Source organism: Urocitellus parryii, chromosome 14 (assembly GCF_045843805.1).
Source record: "Urocitellus parryii isolate mUroPar1 chromosome 14, mUroPar1.hap1, whole genome shotgun sequence".
Taxonomy (NCBI): Eukaryota; Metazoa; Chordata; class Mammalia; order Rodentia; family Sciuridae; genus Urocitellus; species Urocitellus parryii.
This window is the reverse complement of record NC_135544.1, coordinates 47,821,962-47,845,326: the sequence shown is the minus strand read 5'-3', so window position 1 is coordinate 47,845,326 and position 23,365 is coordinate 47,821,962. Positions and strand designations below refer to the sequence as shown.

General features: G+C 44.9%; 1 protein-coding gene across 1 annotated transcript in view; it reads left to right on the top strand.

Moving 5' to 3' along the window:
* Positions 1–23,365, top strand: part of Csgalnact1 (chondroitin sulfate N-acetylgalactosaminyltransferase 1) — a 307,763-nt gene that overhangs the window by 278,137 nt on the left and 6,261 nt on the right. The window contains exons 7-8 of the mRNA XM_026395849.2: positions 14,646–14,824; positions 15,692–15,786. Of these exons, the coding sequence (XP_026251634.1) occupies positions 14,646–14,824; positions 15,692–15,786 (274 nt within the window). The remainder of the gene's footprint in view (positions 1–14,645; positions 14,825–15,691; positions 15,787–23,365) is intronic.

Sequence of the window (23,365 nt, the reverse complement as noted above, 5' to 3'; positions counted from 1 at the left end):
TGTTTACATATTATTTATGGCTGCTTTGCAGTACAACTGCAGGCAGAATTGAGTAGTTATAACCAAAACTATTAAAAAACATAAACCATTTACTATATGGTCCTTTACAGGAAAAATTTGCTGACCCCTAAAGCAACAGGGGTTTTTAAGATTATAAAAGTAGTTAACAGCCTAAAGTTAAGGTCCATGTTTCAAGACGATCAAATAGAAGAAAATAATTGAATATCCTATATGAAAGTAAAATAGAAATCTCTATACTCCAACGTGTTACAATATCCTTCTCATCTCTGCTTAGGAATGAAGAGCATAAATAATAGAATTCTTGTCCTCTGCCCAGTAGCTAGGTTTCAACATCTCTGCCAAAATCCATTCCTAGACATCGGTTCTTTTAAGTTTCCCAGATGATTCAAATGTGCATCCTGGACTGGGAACCACTCCAGGGGAAGGACGTGCTGTACCTGGGGCCATGCCCTTCACTGCAGCCAGCTGCCCCATTCCAGTGTATTATAAGTAGCTCTCAAGGTGACTCTGCAGTGCAGCCAGCAACGACAAGCTCTGTCCTATGAGGTCTGGCACCTTTTCAGCACATCAAAGAGTGTTCAGACATTTTCTGATGGTTACACTTAGTCTGTTGAATATGTAGAAGGCTCGTTTCAACACGTTATGGGAAATGCCCTTTCCAATGACTAGAATGCTTAAATACTTTTATCAAGGGATTTTTCTCCTTGCCAAGTTACCCAGCAAACAGAATTCTCAACCAGAAGGTTGCTTGGTGAACAAAGAATGCACAGAATCAGAGCAAGAGAAGTGAATTCATTTGAATGGTAGGGATGGTTTGTCCAAAACTTTAGAAAACATCCAGAGATCAGTTTACGCCATACAAAGAACTTTGTATGAAAGACAGAGTTGATTGGTACTTTAAAGTAATGAATGCTACACAAACTTTTGCAAAGTTAATTTGAGCCTTATTTTTCTGTGTTCATATCCTATTTCTGTGGATAGTTGAAGTCTAGTGTAGATGATTTGGGGTATATTCCCATGATGTTGGATTGATCAGATGATTTTCATGGGAATCCCCAGAGCTCTGGGCAGTTGCACCAAACTCCACCTTCCAGATGAATCTTGCAAACTGGCTCTGGCATTTAACCTCATCTTTACCACTTAGCACTCTCCAGCCAAACTGGGGGTCTGGAGCACCCCTTTATCCTCACTCCCATTAATTTCCTCTTGAGATTCCCTCCACCCTCTTTTCCATGTACTCACACCTCCTTGCCCTGCCATCCCCACCAAAGCCCCATCACAGAACTTTCCCTAAGTCCCAGTTCTCTCCTCCCTGACCATCCTCACTTTCAGCACCTCTTCTGTTTGGCACCTGGCATAGGATGCTAAATGCATTTCTTTTTATTCCCCTAACTTTGCAACTAGATAATAAGCTGCTCAATAAATGATAGCATGTCATGCTTCTTGGTAACGCCAACATTGAGTGCATTGCCACACATAGAAAATGTTTTGTTCAAGGGCAGAAGAATGTCAGTTAATTAGCAAATTTGGACAAATTGAAATCTTTATGTAAACTTAATATGGGAGGCTTTAAGAACATTTATATTTCTCTTAAGGTGCTAAAAATTTTTGTTCGATGGTAATTTCTTTTTGAATAATAATAGCATCATTATTAGTTGCATGAATTATTTAATATTCACAGCAACCTTTTAAGATGGATGCTGTTATTAGCCCTGTTTTGTGGGTGAGGAGACTGGGGCTTGCAGAGGTTATTACTCAGCTGTCACCCCTGGCACGTGGGAAAGCCTGGAGTTGAACCTCATCAGTAAAGGCCAGGACTCTCAGTCTTTACATAGCATCAAATTTTCACTCCTAGGTGCCCCCTCCTAAAACCCATAATTATTAGTTGAAGGTAATAAGATTTGTAATCAGAGTAAATGAAATTTATTTTATTTGGAGATTGGTATTGTGATTAAACTGTTCTAAATCCAGCTAAATGCATACATTTTAAGAATATCTAAAAATAAAACCTTGTTTAATGACTAGTTTGCAGTGTTTTAGACTCTCTCTCTTCCTAGGCTTACACTTCCTCAAATGAGTTCTACATTTCAGTTGATTGCAATAGATGAGTGTTTTGCAAACTCTGGTTTGTAATTCATTAGAGGATTGTGAAATTGATTTCGTGGGATATGTCCAATGTTTTTAAAAAGTGAAATAGAATACGATAGAAAACATCAGAATGAATCACAGGTCATAAGGACACATATTGTTTCGTGGAATTTTGATTTCAGTGAACAGTCCTGTGTGTGTGTGTGTGTGTGTGTGTGTGGTCACATGCATGCATGAACTGCATTACAATATATGACATATTCCTATGTGAGGACTGTGGCTAAAATGTGCATAAGCCTCTTCTATAGAAAACAATACATATCAGTTCTCAGTATGCAATTCTTAATCTATGAATTTTTATCATCTTCAGATTATCTCAGATGAAAACTGAGCTCATTGGTTCTCATATACTTTAGCATAATGGGTGGTACTTTTTAAAATGCGGATTCCTAGGATCCCACTCCAGAAATTCTGAGCCACTAGGCTTGAGATGAAACCCAAGAGTTAACTCTTTGAATCGGTTCCATGTGTGATGCTTTGTGGTCTGAGGGATACAAAGACTGGGCTAGGTGGATATTTGGTTGGAGCTAACAGGAAATTCTTAAAAAATGATAACTTGTAGATAAATTAGCATGGGTTGACCTTTAACACATTGCAAGTTCATCATTGTCCAGCCATGAGGTTGCAAAGGCATCTTCCAGAGGAATCACATGAGCAACTGAGGTACTAGAAATTAGACACTGCTCTGCCACCGTGAGTATAATATCCTGTTGGTTTGTTGTGGTTTGGGGGGACCTTGACATAGTGTGCAAGGCCCTTTGAAGCAATTTATTTGACAAATACCCCCAGGAAAATTTCATCAGACATCCTGGAAGAAAATTTGGAAGAGAAGTTTTTTATTTTTTATCACTAAAATTTGAGCAGTATCATTTTTTAAAAGTTTTTCTTAAATAGTGAATATTTAGGTAAGAATCATCTACTAAAATGAAGCAAGCTGCACAGTGCATCTCTCCTAAGCAGACAGAGTCCTGGGCTCTGAGAAACAGGCAGGGGTTAGTATTGATTCAGGCACCATCTCAGGCCTGTGGTCAGCTCTCCTGGCTCTGCCGGAAGGTGCCAGACCTGATTCTGCCTGGCGTAGCAGCTCTATGGATCTCTGCCGGCATTCCCAGTTGTTCTTTGAAGGACCTGAGCAAGGCATATATATCATAAAATTGTGGCAATGTTAACTCTTCCAAGTGTGGTTATTATATTTTTAGAATGTTATAAAGGAGAGCATCCTGGGTCGTGGAAGGTATGTGTCTTTGAAGGTGAAGTCATCATGGCATCTGTAACTAACTCTCAAAGAGTTCAGAAGGAAAGCAAGCAAATGTGAAATGTGAACCCTTGGTCAATCTCTAGGGGAAGGGGAAGTGGGTATTAATAATAATTTCTTACAACTTTTCTGAAGGCTTAGAATTTTTCCAAATAAAAATATGGGAAAAATAAAGTACCAAAAAAAGGCAAGCATATTAAGTTTATGCAATGAATTATAAAACAGCAGTTAAAAGAAGAAGGGTGAATCGGCAGAGAATGGAGAAGTGAAGCTCTCCACAAACATGCTCCTCCATAAACAGCAATGTAGAATGGGTTTTTATAAACATAGTCAAAATCTACTTTTTCAGAATTCTGCAAATTAACTGAAGCTTGCAGCAATCTGGAGAGTGCTTATCCAAGAAAGATGGCTGAATTTCAGGGTGAAAGGGATCTGCGTGGACCTTTCCATTGCCCCATTCCCATCCCCTTCCTCCAGTTCTGCAGTGACCTTGAAATCCAACAGACCACAAGCACAGGAAGCAGGGGTCCAGATGGGGCTGGAGAGTCCTTAAAGTATCAGCTAGAAAACCGGCATCATCTGAACTATCTGGGGCTCCCTGGAAGGCCCCACTCACAAGGTGGTCTTTATTGGACTCACTCAGAAATCTTCCAGCACAAAATTCTTTTTCTCACTTGGACAGTGAGAGGGGTATTTGCTAAAAACTATTACTGTAAGTGTTTAATTTTGTGGCTGCCCAAGGTGGTGGACTACAGATTAACCAAAAATGTAAAGCTGAGGAATGAGATGCCACCAGAGTTTGAAAAGTGCCAACCCCATTTCTGAATCTTGGATTATGCTTCAGAAAGACCTAAGAAGGTCCCAGGCTTTCACTTGGGGCTGAACTTGGGGCTTTGTGAAGACAGAGCTGAATCTGAAGATGTAAACCAAGTTTATCAGCAAAGATTGGGAGAATTGTTAGCTCTTAGCATTGAAGGAACATTTTGTCCAATCATAGAATTAGTTTAGGAAACTCACTAACCAAAAAAACAACAGCAAACCTGGGGAAAGGGGGAGATTCTGATTGCCAGGGTTGCCCCTACATTACTTAAACTGTCCAGTTTTAACACAAATTATGAAGCATATAGAGATACAAGAAACTATGGCATGTGCACAGGGGGAAAAAATCAGTCATTAGGAATTGTCCCTGAGAAAGCTGGGGGGTTGTACTTACTTTCATACTTTCAATCAGATGCACAAAATGTGTTCCAAGAAGTAACAGAAATCACACTTAAAGAACTAAAGAAAAGAGTACCTTTTCTCACCAAATAGGGGATATCAATAAAGAGGTATAAATTATATATATATATATAAATTCTGCAGAGAGTTGAAAAGTGCCATAAATAAAATGAAAAATTCACTAAGCAGGGTGGTGCTCAACTGCAGTTTTGAAGAAACAGAAGAAAAAAAAATCAATAACATTAAGATAGGTCAACTGAGATGGCCCAGTCTAGAAAAACAGAAAGAAAAAAGAATGAAGAAAATGAACAGATCTCAGAGACTTATGGGATACCATAAGCACGGAAATCAGAGGGAAAAAAAATCATACAAATATTTGAAGGAATAATGGCCAGTGTTTTTTTCAAAATTGATGAAAAGCATGACTTTATACATCCGAGAACCATGACAAACTCCAAATCGAATAAACTCAAAGAAATCCACACTGGACATATCATCATCAAACTATTGAAAGGTTAGAAAGGAAAAGCATCTTGAAGGCAAGCGAGAAGCAACTGGCCACACCAGGGATCCTTGATAAGACACACTAGTGGTTAATTTCGGGGAAGATATGGAGACACATGGAAGCCAGAGGTGGGGTGGCATATCCAAAGTCCTGAAGGAAAAAACTGTCATATGATAATTCTTTCATTACTAGAAAGAACCACCCTTCAAAACATAAAGGAGAAATTAAGACATTCCTACATAAACAAAAACTAGACACTATCACTCATGAACCTGCCCTGTAAGAAATACCAGGAAGAGTCGTTGGGGCTGAAATAAAGGGACACGGGCAGCAATTCAAATCCACATGAATTACTAAAGAACGCCACTGTCAGTCACCACGGCGTAAACATAGAAGGCGATAGAACGTCTTTTTTCTTTGTGTCTCTTTTTCTGCTGATTGAAAAGATTTAAATCATTTATTTCATAAAGTAAAAAAATGATATAATTTATATTGAAGGACACATAATGAATTAAGATGAAATTTTGAATACAATAGCAGCCCAGAAGAAGGAAATGGGATCTTGTGTACTATTAAGTGAAATTAAGCATATTTTCAAGGAAAAGAGAGAGAGAGAGAGAGAGAGAGAGAGAGAGAGAGAGAGAACCTGACTATACCTGTAACAAGTAAATGAATTGATTTAATTTAAAAATTTCTACAAAAAAAAGAAAGGTCCAAATTATTTTACTGCTGATTTCTACCAACTGTTTAAAGAACTAACATCAATTCTCCACAAAGAACTAACATCAATTCTCCACAAGCTCTTTAAAAAAATATAGAACACTTCCCAACATATTCCATGAGGCATGAATTATCCTGAAACCCTAACCAGTCAAAGATTTCTCAAGAAATGAAAACTACAAACCAATATCCTTTGTGAATAAAAATGCAAAAATTCTAATTAAAACTGAATTTAGCAATGTACGAAGAGGATTATATGCAATGACCAAGTGAGTTTATCCCAGTAACATGAGATTAGCTTACTATGTAAAAAAAAAAAACAAAAAAACCCATGTCAATGGATGGATTACCATAAAAATAAACTAAAGGACAAAAACTATGTGGCTATCTCAGTGCACATGGCAAAACCACTTGACGGAAGTCTAACACTCTCTCATGATAAAAACATTCAGTAAACTAGGAGTAGAAGAGAATTTCTCCCACCTGTTAAAGGGATGGACAAGAACACTTGTCTATAAAAGTTTCATCAATGAAAAACTGAAAGCTTTCTGCATGAGATCAGAAACCAGGAAAGATATCTGCTTTCGTTAATGTTCAACGTTTTACTGGAAGGTTTAGCCAGAACAATTGGGGAAGAAAAAGAAAGACATTTAGACCAAAAAGGGAGAAGTAAAATTCTCTCTATTCACACAGTACATGATCTCTTTCTAATACAGAAAATTATAAGAAATCCATAAAAATGTGTTAGAGCTAATAATATCAACAATGTTGTATGTACAGGATCGGCATTAAAAAGTTGATTGTATTTCTATACAGTAGCAATAAAACAACTTGAAAGTTAAATTAGGATAATAATTGTATTTCTAAATGTAAGAAGCTTTATCTGTAAAACTCTTAGAAGAAAACACAGATATAAACATTCATCACTTTAGGCACTTTTCTCATAGATATGACATCTACAGAACCGAAACAAGTAAAAGAACAAGAAGATAAATTGAACTTTATCAAAATTAAAAACTTTTGTGCAACTCTGCAAGTGAAAAAACAGTATCAATAGTGTTATTTGAAAATGTTTGCAAATCATAATCTGCTAAGGGTCTAATATTCAGAATATAAGACAGAACAATTATAATTCAACAGTTAAAAGTCAAATGACCCAATTTTTAAAATGCACAAAAGATTTGAGTGGACATTTATCCAAATGGCCAGGAAGCATGTGAGAAGCTGGTGACTATCATTTGTCATTAGAGGAATGCAAGCCAAATCACAATGTGAATCATACTCTCTAGGATGTCTAAAATCCAAAATCCAGATAATCACCAGAGTCGCTAAAGAGGTAGAAGAATTAGAATTCTTGTCCACTGCTGGTAGGAATATAAATGTACTTTGGGAAATTATTTGTCAGTACTTTAAATGGTTAGACAGAATTATCATCTGACCCTGCAGTTCCATTCCCAGATACATGCCCAAATTAATTGAAAAAAAAGATATTCAAACAAATAACTGCACATGAATATTCACAGCAGCATTAATCACAGTATGCAAAAGGTGGAAACAACACACGTGTCCATCATCTGATGAGTAGATAAAACATTGGTAGATCCATACAATGGAATATTATCCAGCCATAAAAGGAGTGAAATGCTGATCCGTGCTTCAGTGTGGCTCAACCTCAAAACCATTATAGTCAATGAAAGAAGCCAGACACAAAAGGTCAATAATGTATGGTTCCATTTATGTGAAATATCATCACAGGAATAGAAAGGAGAGTAGTAGCTGTCAGGGACTGGAGACGCAGGGTAAGGGAAAATGACTGCTTAACGGGTATGGGCTTTCCTTTTGGGGTGATAACGTGTTGGAACATTTGGAAGGTTGTACAACATGTAATGAATGTCTCTGAGTTTGCACACTTGAAAATGGTTCATTATATCATTTGAATTTCATCTCAATAAAATATATACATAAAATGTTCACATGCATACACACATACACACGTGTGCACACATACAGAGATACATGGTTTCTGATCAGACAGTGACTCTTATTCCTTATGTGCTGGATGTGAGAAGGATCTGACTGTGACACTGTTCACACAGCTGATTGCCAGAGTTCATTCAGTTGATCTGGCCATCTAGATGGTGTCTCCTTCCTCTCTCACTCCTCCATGTGTATCCCTCCCAGGCTCTGTCCAAGAGAATGATCTTCCCTGGCACTCCTTACGTGCCCCAGCAGAGCTAGGTGCTCCTGTACTCTGCGAAATGGAATAGGATACATTGCTGGACAGCAGCTGACCAAGGACAGAAAGGAAAGAGCATGGTGCCCACTGGGTGCCAGATGCTGTGCTGGGTAGCTGGAGGAAAGACCCAGGCTCAGGTATACATACGGTGATGTGCAGGGCAGGGAAGCCTGCGTCATCAGGGCAGACTCCAAGAAAGGAGAGAGGAATTGTATATCCACATCTTGCAGAGCACAAGAGAGGCTGCAGATCCGGGAACTGTGTCTGCAGGAGCTGAGGTCCCCTCAAAGGCCCCAGAAGCAGAGATGAAAGACTGTGTCCTCCTGGAGATTGCAGCCTGAGGTTACAGCCTGGGGTCTGTGAGATTGTTGTCCCACACCCTCAATGAGACTGCCCCTCATGGAAGGGGGTGAATCCCGAGTGATTGGAAAGAAAGCTTCACTCTCTCCTGTTCACAATTGCTCCCACACCCTGGAGCAGAAGCACGAAGGTTGGTGTTGCGTTCACCCACCATTTTTCAAAGAAAACTCCATGGCAGAGGTCTCCTATCAGACCTTTGAATCTTGTTATTTTTCTGGGCATCAGCAAATTTGTTTGGCACCTGCCGAAGCTGGTTTTGCTTTCCCCATTCCAAACAAAATAAACAAAAAATTATATGCATATGGTGGAAAAGAAAAGGCAGCATTTGGCCTGAAAGAAGGCGAATCTAATTAGCTGCAGCCTGCGCTGCAGCCACTGTGAGGTTCAGGCACATTCACTTGCTCTTCCTAATGGACCGTGGCCCATTTGCCTATGAAATTTTAGAGCCAGTGGAAAGGCGAACATGAGTTCCCTAAAGAAGCTTGCTAAGACTGGCATGCACGAGCTCAGGATCTAGGGAATTCTAATTGGCAAAAGTGCTTACCGTGAAAAACTGGGGGATAACATGTTTGGTTTTAAATTCTTCACTATATTCAGGTGTCTTCAGTAGGTAGAGTTCATAAAACATTTTGATATTTAGAGCTATAAGGTTTAAAATTAAAAATTATACATTGGACGGAATACTTGTTTCTATGCACATTTTTAAAATTTGCCTTTTATTTTTTTTAAGGGTTATTTTGAGAAGTGTCACATTAAGACAGTTTTTTTGCAGTTGTGGGAAAAAGTATGTATTTGAGTAAATCATATTAGATAGCAAGATCTTTTATCATTTTTAACCCAGCAATTCTGGGAAATGCAAGTCAATTAGGGAAATTAAATCTCCAGTAGAAACAGTAGCTTTAAAATGCATAAAAATGACTGTAACCAAGGAGTCCCCACACACTAGATTTTATTATATTAAAGAAAGGAATTGCGTGGGACATTCAAGAGTTGCATCAGTTAATAATGTAATTCAAGAAGAAAAGAAGAAATAATTATGAGCAAGTCATGAGGTCTTTTAAAACTGTGTACTCAGATTCATAATAGAAAATTACGTAATATAAAAGGTAGCGTCCACCATGATAGATGCTCATTTCTCATTAGGCCATAACTGCAATAGGTATGTCACTAAATATGACATTTCTTTATGAGTAAATTAAAATATTTGGAACCAAATGGCATCTTAGCTTTCTCAGCTCTGTTTTTCTGTTGTTTCCATATTTTCCATCTTCTTAGAGCTAGCGTTTGGGCCTGTCCTGCAGAAGCCATTGACCACAGCATCTTTCTGATGTGAATTGTGGGCTTGTACAAAACGTAGGGGACTCTGGTGGCCCCCTGAGTCGTGTGCACTTTCCTGGGAAGAGGTAGGCACCTCCTTCCAGACAGATCTGAAATGTGCCTTGGTATTTTCCTGGTGCTCATCATCTGTTCGCCCAGTGTTTATGGATCATCCCCCGTGTCCCTGTGTGTGCCATTAACTACATGGTGCTGGGTCATCTCTGAAGATGGGGAAAAAAGGAAGTGAGGCTGTTGGTGCCCTGGAAGGGTTTGGAGTCGAGAGCATCCCAGACGTTCTCCTACAAGCAAAGGCACAGAAGGCAGCAAGACACGAGGGGGGGTGGGGAGGTGGGCAAAAGGCCTGGGGGCGGGGAGAGGGCACTTCAGTTGCAGTGAGGTCTGAGAGAGGTGGTGACTCCTGATGTGGGCCTTGGAGATGAGTGCGATTGTCACGGGAGTGGGTGAAAAAGCCTGTTGGGGGGAGGGAACACGGAGCAAGGACAAGAGGCCCAGCCAAGCCCACTCCTTGGCAACTGGTCTATGGTGAGCCTCTATCTACTCCTGACTGGTCCCTGTGGTTGGGGGAACAGAAGACCATGGTACAGTGCCTGCCTCTGAACCATGACGGTCTGCACTGGGAGTGTAGCCTCATGGCTGTGATGTGCCCATCCCCAAACCCACTCTATCACACTTCCTTGGGCACATCAGTGTTTTGAGCTGAAATGTGTCACTGCTTTGGCATGCCTGTTAATACCCTGTCGAGCAGGGAGCGCTCTGGTCTAGAGAGGCAGTCCCCCACCTGATGAGCAGCGTGTCTAGATGAAGGTCACGGGCCCCACTGAAGGGCAGGAGCCACCTCCTCCCCATCCTGTTGCAGCTGTGTCTCAGAGGCCCACGAGTGGAGCTAAGTTTGAGGAGGGGTCCCACTTCCAGGCCAGAAGGTTTGAGGATGTATTTCTCTCTCTGCTCTGGGAAACAAAGGAAGTTGAGCTGCTCTGATTATTCTCCTTCTGTTCCCAGCTCAGCCCTCTTTCTTCAAGAGTGTTTGATTAATATCAGGGGCCTGGCCCAATGGCAAGGAGGGGCTCCTGCAGGTTATTGGCTAGTTAAAAGCAGCATGGGTTGAGGAAGCACCAGGGAAACTTGTGCCATTATCCCCCGTAGGGTCTAGAGGCCTGATGGCCTGACAGTCATGTGGCTCACACGGAGCTAGCGCTCAGGGGCCTTTCCGGCACCTGTGACTGGCTCGCAGTGCTTCCCACGCCAGCGATGACTCTGTCCACACCCTGCCTCCTGTGTGCGCTTTCATCCGGCCTCCCAGTCAGGGCTTGGTGAGTTGTCAGGGCTTCAGACAGGAGCCAGCACACATCCAGGCTGCCAGGCCAGCAATCACGTGGCACTCTGCGTCGTCCTGGCCACGTTGCGTGGGGTGGTTGAGGGGGCCGAGCTGAGCCGCAGGGCACAGAGCGCTGCGGGCACAGGGGACGGGCAGAGGCTGCCAGTGCCACGTGCACACTGGCCTCACAAGTCCCCGGGGAAACAATTCATGGGACAGAGGGGGCCTGTCCTGGGGCTGTCCCATTTCATATCTGTCCTGATGGAGGGCACTGCAGTCAGTATGCGCTCCAGAGAGTGGATTAAAATGCACATTCGGAATGGGCCATGCCTCGAAACTAACACGGGTTGTCTCATCCTCGAAGAGAGATGGACTGGACAGAAAGGAAGCAAAGTACCTTTTGGTTGGGCCAGAGCAAGTGCTCCCCAGCACCCACTTCCCTGAATTCTCTTTCTCTGGAAGCAGTAGATTGAAGCACAGAGGTTGATGTTAAAAAAAAGAAAAAAAAGTTCTTCCAAATTAAGGTCATTCAAATCTTAGGTGCCATGAATTCTCCCTTCCCTTTCCCAGTCACTGTGATTGTGATTGTCCTGCAAGTCCTGGATCCTTTTGCTACCATGGAGCAGAGAGTAGAGAGCAGCGTTTATTAGCAGCAGCTCGAGCCAGAGTTTGGAGAACTTTGGTGCAGAAGAAGCCATGTTAATTTATGTGTTGGGTGAGCATCTACACCAGGTCACCAGTCCCTGCTTGAACTTGGTGGCACTCAGCCATCTACTATTCATCTGCCACTCCGTCACCCACGGGCTGGTTGTATCTTTAGCACTGTGAGCTCATTTTCAAATGCTGCCTTGTTGTCTTCATTGTTTAATGTGATTTAACTTCCCCCAAATATGTGGCACATCGGTACACATGGACTGTAGACTGTTTAGGGAGGGAAATCCTGATGCTGCGGTTCTTTTAATGCAGCTTATTTATTGATTGATTAATTGATAAAAATTGTTGATTGATTGATTGATTGATATCAGGGATGGAACCCAGGGGTGCTTTGCCACTAAGTTATAACCCCAACCCTTTTATGTATTTATTTGTTTTATTCTGAGACAGGGTCTCGATTTCGGGCCTCTCTAAGTTGCTAAGGCTGGCCTCGAACTTGCGATCCTCCTACCTTAGCTTCTCAAGTCGATGGGATTACAGGTGTGCGCCTCCACATGGGGCTAATGCAGCAAATGAAGGAGCAACATGCCTCTTGCCTTTGCAAAAGTTGCTTGCTGTCATTCAAATAAAATGCATTTTTTTTGTATTTGAAATCTCTTGCGACAGATTCTATAAATGCTCCCGAAGGAGGTATTTGAATTATGAGCTTATTCATTGTGTTTGAAAATGTCAGTGTTCTCTGCTTTGCAGATTAGCTACCAGACCTCCCTGAAGTTAAGGGAGCAGAAGTTCCAAAGAGCATAAACTTAGAAACAAATGAAAAAAAAAAAAAAAGACCTATTACAGGATGCTAAAGCAAGACAGGCCCCAGGCTGGACAAAAAGCAATTTCCAGACCTGGCTGGACACTCTCTTAGATGAAAATCCAGTCTTCCCTGGAAGTTGGTTGTGCTGACTTCTGGAAGCTGGGGTGGTAGAAACCCCGCAGACGTGAAGCTGGCTGCCAGGCCTTCACACCGCCCGTGTGTCTTTGGAGACAAGGATGTGGCTCTGTCCTTAACAGTGCTAGACCTAATACTGAGAAGGCTGTGGAGGCCAACTACGGTGCTACTCACAGAAAATATGGACTGAGGTCCCGGATCCAGATAAAAGGTTACATATAAAGTTCTAAGAGGAGGAGAGTCCCTCAAACGTAGAGCAGGGCTGCAGTGAATGCAGAATTAAGGAAAAAGAAAATTTGGAGGCTAAAGGGACCTTGCAGCTCTGCACCTGCTGGATTTTGTAATAAGGAAACTGAGGAAAGAAAGACGAAGTGACTGGCCTTTAATAAATTAGAGGCAGATCAGGGCTCAGAACCATTTGTATATCCACACGTTTATTCACAGATGTCTGTTGAACGTCAGGTGGGAACCAGGCACGGCTCCAGGCCCTGGATCCAGGTTTCCTGACTCACGGAGGAGGGCTCTTTCCACCATGAGGCCTTCTGCCCCGATCTCAATCTGAAATGCCGCGTCTGGCATCAGACTCAGACAAGGCGGGGCCCACAGATTCCTGAGATAAAAATCCAAGCCCCGCTCAGATCTGAAAGAAGATGGTAACTCCAAGAAGGAGAGGCAGAACTGGTTTCACTGATAAGATGACCAGATATGAGTACAACTGAGCATCGGAAGCGCGCTTATGACTCTGTATTTGTGTTGACCTTTAACCAGGAGAGTGACTTCGAATAGAGACTTTAAAAAAAAAAAAAATGGAACTTGGCTTCCATACCTTTTAACTCTGTCAAGATTAGAGAGAAATTGGGGAATGGTGGGCCTGGTAGGGAGGGTGAGGAGTTGGGGAAGGGGAATCCATTATGAAAGAAGGGGTGGTGTTGGCACGAAGAGGGGGACCCGCCAAGTGCCAGGCCCTGCGCACCCAGGAACTGGAAGGTGGGCCCCTCCTTCCTGGAGGGGGGCAGGCCCTGTCCTGCTCTATACTGAATGGTGAATTCTGTTTTGCTCGACATATGCCTCTTCCAGAGGTTCTCCTGTGCCTGGATAAGAACAGCAAACTGAAGAACCACCTTGGCTTCCCCACCTGGGCCTGGGAATCCTTGGGAGCTAATGACAGCGCTGCTTCCAGAGTGCCTTGTGCTCTGGGCACCATTTATCTGATAACTAATAACTCTGTGAGACAGTCAAGGGAGGTGTTATTATTCCCACTTTGCAGATGAGGCAACCGAGGTTCAGGAAGATGAATGGGCTTGCCTGCCTCTCAGAGCTCATGTGCCGGAGGTCTGAGGCCATCCCAGTCTTCTGACTCCAAGATGCGATTGTTTTCCGCCATCCTCTACTGCTTTACCTGAGGGTGGGGAAGGAATCCAAGTTTCAGTCTGTTTGGGGACAGATACACATCAAGAATATTTTGCCTAGCTCCTGGATTTAAATGCAGATGAGAAGATGCCAGGTGGGGCCCATTCCATGGTAATTTAATTTCCTCGGCTCAGTAGATTCATTTGGGTGACTGAGGAAGCATGGAGATTTCCCATGGGGCGTGTTTGTAGTTTCGATGGTTCAGGTTTTCTCCTTCACAAAAAAATCGTCCCTAGTGATGACAGCACAGTTTTCAACGTGGGGAAATTGCCAGACACACAAGAGAGGGAAAAAAAATCAAGTTCAAAGTTTGCTAGGTGTTCTTGGACCTCTTCATCCCAATGGTTCCACTGAGTCTGTACCTGCCTGGGTGGTCCCTCCCTGTACCCTTCGGGTTACAGAAGAAACAGGGTAAGAGGTGGATGGTCCTGGCCATGTTTTTTCCCCTGGGAATTCTGACAGCCTCGGGGGAAGACTGGGCGTGGGAACGTCTGTCCCTGATTGTCTCTTCACCTTCCCTTCCAGAGCTGCCAACTTCAGGAACTTCACCTTCATCCAGCTGAATGGAGAGTTTTCCCGGGGAAAGGGACTGGATGTGGGAGCCCGCTTCTGGAAGGGAAGCAACGTCCTGCTGTTTTTCTGTGACGTGGACATCTACTTCACCTCTGAATTCCTTAACACGTGCAGGCTGAACACACAGCCAGGTGTGGCCCTCTCCCCCAGGTGTCATGCTCTGCATGTCACTCTGATGCCCTGCCTCACCTGGCTCATTTGACCCCAGGGACACAGAAAGGGACAGTCATCTGGTTTGGTCTCTTCTTGGGTGCCACATGGCAGGCCTGGCAGACACCATAATTCTGGGACTGAGTCCAGAGTTGGTTTGTGTAACCCCGTATCCATGTTCTACTGGGAGGTCAGCCTTAGTGGCCATCACAGGGGAAGGTGTGGTGAGAAGGTCAGGGACTGTTCCAATCCAAAGGGAAAAGGACATCTGTGGGTAAATACCAAGGCACGGAGGGGCGGTGAGCAGAAGGAGCCCACATGATGAAAATTATTTCAATAGACTTTGCTTGGGCAGGACTGATAATCAGCTAAGAATTATTGGCATGGCCATATTGGTTGTTAAAATATAGAAACTCTTCCTACTTTGGGGAAGATTTCCTGTATTTCCTATACATGGGTAAAGAGCAACTACTCTGAGCTCTCTACCCCCTGCTGCCCTGTCACCCCCAGGCTCCCCGGCCATCCTGGAGAATGCCCTGGATCCAGCCATCAAAGGGTTAATATTTGCCAAGTAGGGGAACCAGGACTCTTTTTCCATATCCACCTCCTTGGTGGGTACCCAGTGCCAGAGCCACAGGCTATGGACATCTTGAACATTATCCCTGCTCTGGGAGGGCAGAAATGTTTGAGCATCTGATTGACAGGTCTCCCTGGGCTGTGCTTGTCAGATCTATTGAGAGTTGAGAGAAGAGAAAAAAGAAAAGTGGGCGCAGATATCCGGGACGTCCCAGAGGCTGAATGTCAATGAATCTGTCCCTTTAAGCAAATGCTTGTTTTCTGATTTGCAGGGAAGAAGGTGTTTTACCCAGTCCTTTTCAGCCAGTACAATCCTGGCATAATCTACGGCCATCACGATGCGGTCCCTCCCCTGGAACAGCAGCTGGTGAGTCATTACCCTGTGGATCCGTTGGTGTGGCTGCTTTGTGGCTTTCATTACCAGGGGTGCCTGACCGTGAGGAAAGGTTAGTGGGGATCTGTGGATGGATTCCCTCAGTAGTTTTTAAGTGGAGCAGATGTTCTGGCCTTTGCTCCCAGCGCCTTGTGGATTGAAAGTGTTTGCAGTATTTAAAAGTGGAAAATAAATAGGAACGGTACCTTACAGGAGGGTAATTTCACACCTTCCTAGTTTTCTTCTATGGTTTTTGGGGAAGGAGTGTTATTGCGTGGTGACTGAAGCATACTTTCTCTTTATTATTATAAAATCCTGCCACATAAGAAAGGTGAGATTAATGTTTCCATTGTTCAGGTGGAAAACAGACACTGGAAAGAGGCGGCTCACCGCGGGGCACAGGGCTAGCCGGTGGGGAACTGAGCTGAGCCAGGTCCCCAGTCCTGGGTCTTTCTCATGGCAGGACAATTCCCACATATCAGCGGGCCTGGGTGGACACTGGCATCAGAGGTGTCACTGGCAAGGGGGCTTTTGAAGGAGTAGTGGAGAGACCTGTCTGTAAGATCGCGGCTACACAGGTGATGGGCCGTGCAACCACATGGCCAGCGACTCTCGAAGCCAGATGTCATGACAGACTGCTGGTCCCTTCGGCAGAAAAGCAGCCCAGGCATGGGGTGGGGGCGGGGGGCAAACAGGAAGAAGACCTCCACTGAGCCTAGGCTGCCCCTCCAAGAATGCATTTCTGTTACTTTTTTCTCCTCTGATCCATGGGACATGTTCCAAAACCCCCAGTGGATGCCCGAAACCATGAGTAGTACCAGACCCTACACAGACTGTTTTCCCCTATAGATACACACCTAAGATAAAGTTTGATTTCTAAATCATAGTAAGAGATTAATTAATTAGCAATAGAATAATTATGACAATATACTATAACAAACATATTTATTTCTAGAATCTTCCATTTCATGTTTTTTGGACTAGTATTGGCTCTGGCATTGAACCCTCTAAAAGAGGTGGAGGGGGTGGCTTTTGTACTCTTGCTCATCCTCCCTTCAGAGAGGTGAGATATCTTGTCCTCAGCTGCATTTTAGTTGGGGCTGAATCTTTGGGCTGCTCCGACCAGGGGGTGTTCTGTTCTCCTTTGCCCTACGTAGATCCGCCTCCTGTTGGGACAAAGCAAGTTTCTTCCCATTGAGTAACCTTGAGGGGGAAGGAAGGAAATCTGGTTCATGAACGTTACAGAGTCTCTCCTGCCCCTATGCAAAGGGCAAGTGAATGAATTTCCATAGAAAACATTCGTGCGGTGAAATTCTTTTGGGGACTACCTCTGTGTTTAGTTTCTGCAAGTTGCAAATCTATTGTCTCCAGGCCCATCCTGTGCCCTTCACCCACCCTCCCTCCCTCCCTCCCTCCCCAGTTAACCTCTGGCAGCTGATGGTATATGATCATTTCCAAAATGTGGCAGCTTTGAGGATCTTCAGGCTAGACACAGATTTCTCACCCATGTCCTAGTGTGGTTTCCGTGGGTTCAAGCCAGGAGACACACTAAGAGAGAGAGAGTACCCCATGAAACTTTAGCACCATTGTATGTCCGTTGATGTAGAGTACCTTTAACCATGCTCTATACAAACAAACTACACATTTTTACTCCCCAAGAGCCAGTTCTCATCTGCTTACAAGTGAAATCTCCCCCCATCAAGACAAACTTCTCATTTTCTGTCCTGAAGAGTTTTAACCTTCTAATAAGGTTTAAGGGAAAAGTAGGGCGCAGAGTTTATTTTCTTTCAGCCAATCAGAATAAAAGTTCCTTTGGTTTCAAATGTGATTAATTCGTTAGGTCAAACTCATAAAGACCTTATTTGCTTGCAAAGGAGTTCTGCTCATTTTGCAACTTAAAGGTTTTATCCTTGTATTATTATTCCAACAGAGAAGCAGGTACAGAGGGATGTTACAGTCAGCACAGTTAAGCTGGTCTCCCAGAACCTCAGACTCAGTGGTCAAGACAGAAACAGCTCAGATTTCCTGAGTCCACCGCTAGAAGTGCTGGAATATCCTGAAGCCTTTGACATTTACTTACAGAAACATTTTGACCTCTCCCAGAGCCCATGACTCTGCTGTTTTGGAGTTTAATATTTGTGATCATTTAATCTGAGGAAACAGGACACTCCAAAAGTTCCCCATCCACCAAAATAAAAATTAAGTCACCTTCTTTACTGGACATGCTATGTCTTAAGTACCTGCTGCTGCCCAAGGGCTTGGCCCAGGTGAGTCAGAAGGACTGCAGCAGGTCCCTGTATTCCGAAGTGTTTGTGAGAGATCTCGCCCGGCTCCTCCTCCTGCAGAGGTGGAATGACTGATCCAAGATTGCCCAGCTGCTAGTGACAGAGCTGAGCCCCAGGCCAGGATTTTCTTCCTCCAGTGCATTGGAAATGGATTTGCTGAGGTTCAGGATGAGAGCCGAAGTGTGAAAGCAATAGGCTGCTGACAAAAATCCCTAAGGCAAACATCAAATTGGGGGAAATCAATATAATGGAGATGGAGTGTGTGGGTGGTGAGAAGGTATAAAATAAAAAGTAATGACTGGAGATGGATGAATTAGGAAAGACCTCCTCCTGGGGGTACGTTTTGGCTCAGTCTAGGAAGAAGTGGTTGCACATCCATTAACAAATCTTGATAGCCTTCCCTGGAATACCTGGGTATCACAGGCCAGGGGGGACATAGGTCCGGAATGCAGCTGTAATGAAAGTTACTTATGCAAACAAGTCAACCTTTCCCAGCAGCCCTGAAAATATGACCTCGTTTGTCAATGTGTCAGTTATTACTCCTCATGGCTGTGGCCACTGTCGTTTTCTATTTTGCTTGCAGATAAAAGCAAGGAACTGAAGGTATGAGGGTGCGTGTGTGCTAGACGACTTGTTTCTTCCCCTTTGAGCACAGGCCATCAGGAATAAGTAATAAGTGACGTCATGGGATTTTATACTAATATTTAATTTTTTGGGTTTTTGGCCGCGAGGTGAAATGGGCGGATGCTTTCCTGTAGAAACACCTCGCTGAGAAAGGAATGACTATCGTTTAAATAAATGTTCACTTGAGACATTCCACTTTGCTGGCTCGAGCTTTGCTACTTCTTGCTTAGGTTCCTGCAGGAGCCTCCTACCACTTCTATCTTTAGATCCCGACCCTCCCCTACTCTCTAGTCTTTTCTTCACCCTCTGCCAGGGATGTGTTTCAAAAACACAGATTAATTCCATTTTTTTTTCTTAAAAAAAAAAAAAGTCTTTCATGGCATGAAGCCAGTGGTGTGCTGGTAAATGTTTAACAACCCACTCTCTGAAAAGGGGGGAAAATGGCCCTGATGATGGCGTGTGCCAATTTCCAATGTGTAAATACTCCCACTACGGCCTATTTCAGGGTACCAACGTGATGTCACATGATCAGAGGTCTGCAAAGGGACAGGCACAGTCCTTGGGAGCTGGTCCTAGTAGCTCTAGCACACTACAAGCCTGACCCCCTCTTGGGATTAATTGTCCTCCACAAACTGACTCTAACCTGATGACAGAGAGTGTGTCTGTAACCCTGCCATCAGGCACTTGGTACCAGCAAGAGAAACACCCAGGCCGACGCGCTGCCAAGGGCACAACTGCTCACCGTTTCTCACGTCCGTCCTCGGTGTCAGATGCAGCTTCTCTGCCCGCTGTGCAGCCACTCCCAAATTTTAAATGCAGGGACTTTGTACCATTCTGTTCAGCACAGGAAGGAGGCTGGCTCCTGTCCCCACACTCCCTCAGATTACACCGCTACCTCTCTAACTCCTTTCAAAAAGTGTTTTATGCAGACCCACACTTTAGCTTTTAAAAAAAAATTGCCTGCTGAGCACAGCACATGGAGTGCATCCTTGCAGTCTGTTTTTATTTATTAGGGAAATACACACTCAAGGAGTTAACAAAAATAATCAGCGGACGCCATTTCACAAGTCCATGCTGTGCCGGGATCAGCTCATGGGATGCTCTAGAAGGATTATTCTCACTTTGCAGATGAGGAATTTGAGGCTCAGGGAGCTTAAGACACGTGCTCAGACTCCCACAGCTGCTGAGTGACAAAAGCAGAACCTCAAGTGCCACCCTGGGTTGAGGGTGCCAGTGGCAGGGCACACACACATCCTTTGGCCTCAAAGTGCTTCGGGAGAAGAAAGAGCCCTGTTCTGGAGCTGAGAGCACCGGGGTGATCCCTAGGCAGAATGTGGCCTGGGAAGGGGCAGTTCTTTGAGGGGTTGGGGGAGGACAGATGCTGATTAAAGAAGGCTTGTGGGAAAATGGGAATGAGTGCAGACCTGGGAGGAGATGGCGCGGGAGCCCATTCTTAAGTGAACTTTTTGAAAGTGGTGGCTCCAGAATACCTTATTGTTCCAGCAACGGAACTGGGATTGTCCCAGCAATCCTAGCGTGGCTCTGGGCTTGCCCACCGCAGGCTGAGTGAACTTGACCACCTCATTCTACCTCCAGACACAGAGGCCACAAAAAAGAGGACATTCCTGGAATCTTTTGCAATTTGATCTCTGGGCCCCAAATAATAAGGAATACACAGCACAAGGGGTATATGCGGTGGGGTCTCCAACCCAGTCCTAGAAGCCGCTGCCATTCAGAGTGTCTCGTGCTCACCGAGAAGGACCTGCTACCTAAGTAGCAGCAAAATGAAAATGCAGGCACAGGTTCAAAAGCATCGGGGATCTTAAGATGGTGACAGCAAGCACGCGGTCTTCCAGGTGTGGGGCCCTGGGGTTCACATGCCCATCGTTCTGCCCATAGGCATTCCTGGTGAGTGCCAGGCTGGGCGACCAGCTTCGGTTCTTGGGAGACTCTCTTGGATTTGAAGGAGCTACTCTGCCTGAGTATCTGTTATTTATTTTATGTTTGGGTCCAGATTGCTTCGTGGGCAGAGGTCCAAGGCGGCACCATGAGCCAGACAGGCGCTGCCTGCCGGCGGGCGCCCATGCAACTGCAGGGTGGGGTGCCCGCCTTCCACAGCCTGGGGAGAGATGCTGATTTCTGCTTTGTGTTTGGGTCCTAATAGAAAATAATCACCCCATCACGTGGCTCGCCCACAGAGCAGCGGCTCTGGGAACTTCCTGCGGGAGAGCAGGCCTGACCACATCCTGGCCTGGTGTGTTGGCCTGCGGTGCTGAGCCTGCCCTCAGGGGGGACAGGTGGCACTGCAGGGAGAGATGAGAGGCCAGCCATGGAGAGAACTTGTTAAACAAAGGTGGCTGCGTGGACAGATGGTGAAATGCAAGAGAGGCTTCTCACCACCACCCCCGGGGCAGTAGACACCATGGATGCTTATGTCTGAGAGTTTTTGAGAAGTCAGTCAAGCCCTCTGCTGTGGGTCCCAGGAAGGGGAAGACACTTTTATCTGTTGATCACAGGATTCTTTTTTTCTTTAATTTTCCTTTTTTTAATTATGCATGACAGTAGAATGTATTTTGATGTATTATACATGCATGGAGTATAACTTCCCATTCTTGTGGTTGGACATGGTGTGGAGTTTCACTGGGGGTGTGTTCATATATGAACTTAGAAAAGTTATGTCTGATTCGTTCTCCTGTCTTTCCTATTCCCATCCTCCTCCCCTCCCTTTATTTAATCCAATGAAAACTTATATTCTTCCCTCCTCCCACCCCTGCCCTTATTGTGTGTTAGCATCTGCATAACAAAGAGAATATTTGGCCTTTGGTTTGGGGGGATTGGCTTATTTCACTTAGCGTGGTAGCCTAATTTACTGGAAAATGCCATAACTTCATTCTTCTTTATGGCTGAGTAATATTCCATTGGGTCACAGGGTTCTGGCATCACCACTGGACTTCCTAGGCCTTTGCTGAGTCACTTGCTGACAAGTGTCTGCCACCTGGAGTGTGTCTGTTTCCACTGGCTGCTGGGAACTGTCTCTGCCCTAGGACTGTGCCCCTCTTACTCATGAGCATCTATTAAGTGCCTGCTGTGTGCTGGACAGTGTCTGGGTGTTAGAGATACAGCCTTGAATGAGAACAAGGCCCTGACTTTGGTTCACCCATGGTGGTGGGTGACGACTGTCAGCAAACGGAGGCATGAACTTGACAGCAGACCATGTCAGAGAGCCAGGCGTGTTATGGAGAAGATGAACCAGGGTGACGACACGGAGTGTGACGGGGTGGCAGGTGTACTGGAGAAAGATGCTGATGCTACCTTGGGTTTTGGTCCTAATAAGAAATGGTGGCTCCTCAGGTGTAAGAAGCACCAGCATTCTGTTCCACCAGTCAGGAGGGTCAGGGCAGCCGCTCTGAGCAGAGCCCAGGGGTGAGCAGGGCAGGGTGACCAGGTTGAAGACTGTAATTTCCCAGCCTTGGATGCCTGAGACATCCATGTTTGGGCGGCAGGATGTAGGACTGTGTACCGGGGAGATGGGAAGAGAGGTGGAGGGGAAGCAGGGGAGGCCAGGCAGTGGAGGGACAGAGGTTTCCCATGGATGCTCTTCGGATTGCTTTGAGGAGACACTACAGGGTTTTTGCTGGGAGCGTGATGGGATGGGACTGGTGTTGGAGAGCACTCGCTCCCTCCCTCCAGGCTGCTCTTGAGGGCTCCCTTCCAGTCCCTGCCGCAGCCTGCTGTGGTGGGGAATCTCTAATGAGTGAGCTCCATCTTGCCCTGGAATTATGTGCTGTGGCCACAACCAGGTCGTTTCCACAAAGGGCTGCATTTCACTGAGCTTCTCACTTGGTGGCTTTCTGTGGCTTGCCGACCTCAATGACTGTTTCTACAGATCTCTCCCCTGGTCGTCAATCAGCTTGTCCCCGTCATGCCATCCCCAGGTGAAGGGCGCCCTTCACCTTGCTCCACCTTGTCGGGCACTACATGGACCCCGTCCCGGGACAGCCACCTCTTGGGAGCTCTCCTGTTCTGCCCAAGTCCTGCCCGACTGCTTTCCCCATGGGGAGCGTTTTCTCTTAAATCCCACGTAGACCTCAGCCAAGTGTGTGAAGTGTGGACACTGGCTCTTCTCTGCAACTCCACTCTTATCCAGAAACTTAGAGGACGGTCAGCATCCTGGCCAGCAGAGGGGCCATGGAGCCGTCAGCTGCGATAGAAACCTCTATGTGGGGGGTCAGGGAAGGAGCAAAAGGCCATTTTAAAAAATGACCTAGAGGAGAATTTTCCAGAATTTCCTGCCTCGCAAAAAAAAAAAAAAAAAAAAATCTTTCCAGCTGATGTTAATAAAATGTCCTTGTTGTCTGGAGGTGTTTCAGGGCAGCCCTTGGTCCTGAGGTGGTTTGGAAGAACATCCAATGGGGGCAGCTGTCACCCAAGAACCTCCCTAGGTCCCCTCTCCCTCAGGCAGTTGTGACGTGTTCGCAGTGGAGTGGATGGACGACCCCTACAAGTGGGTCCTCGTGCAAATAAGATGGTCTCATGGGTTCCCAGGGAAAGAATTTTAAGATGTGACGAATCCCTTTAAAAACCATTTGCCAAATATAATTCAGGCTCTGGGAAGCTTCTAGAAGATGGACGAACAGTGATAAGAATCAGGTTTGGATGTGAGA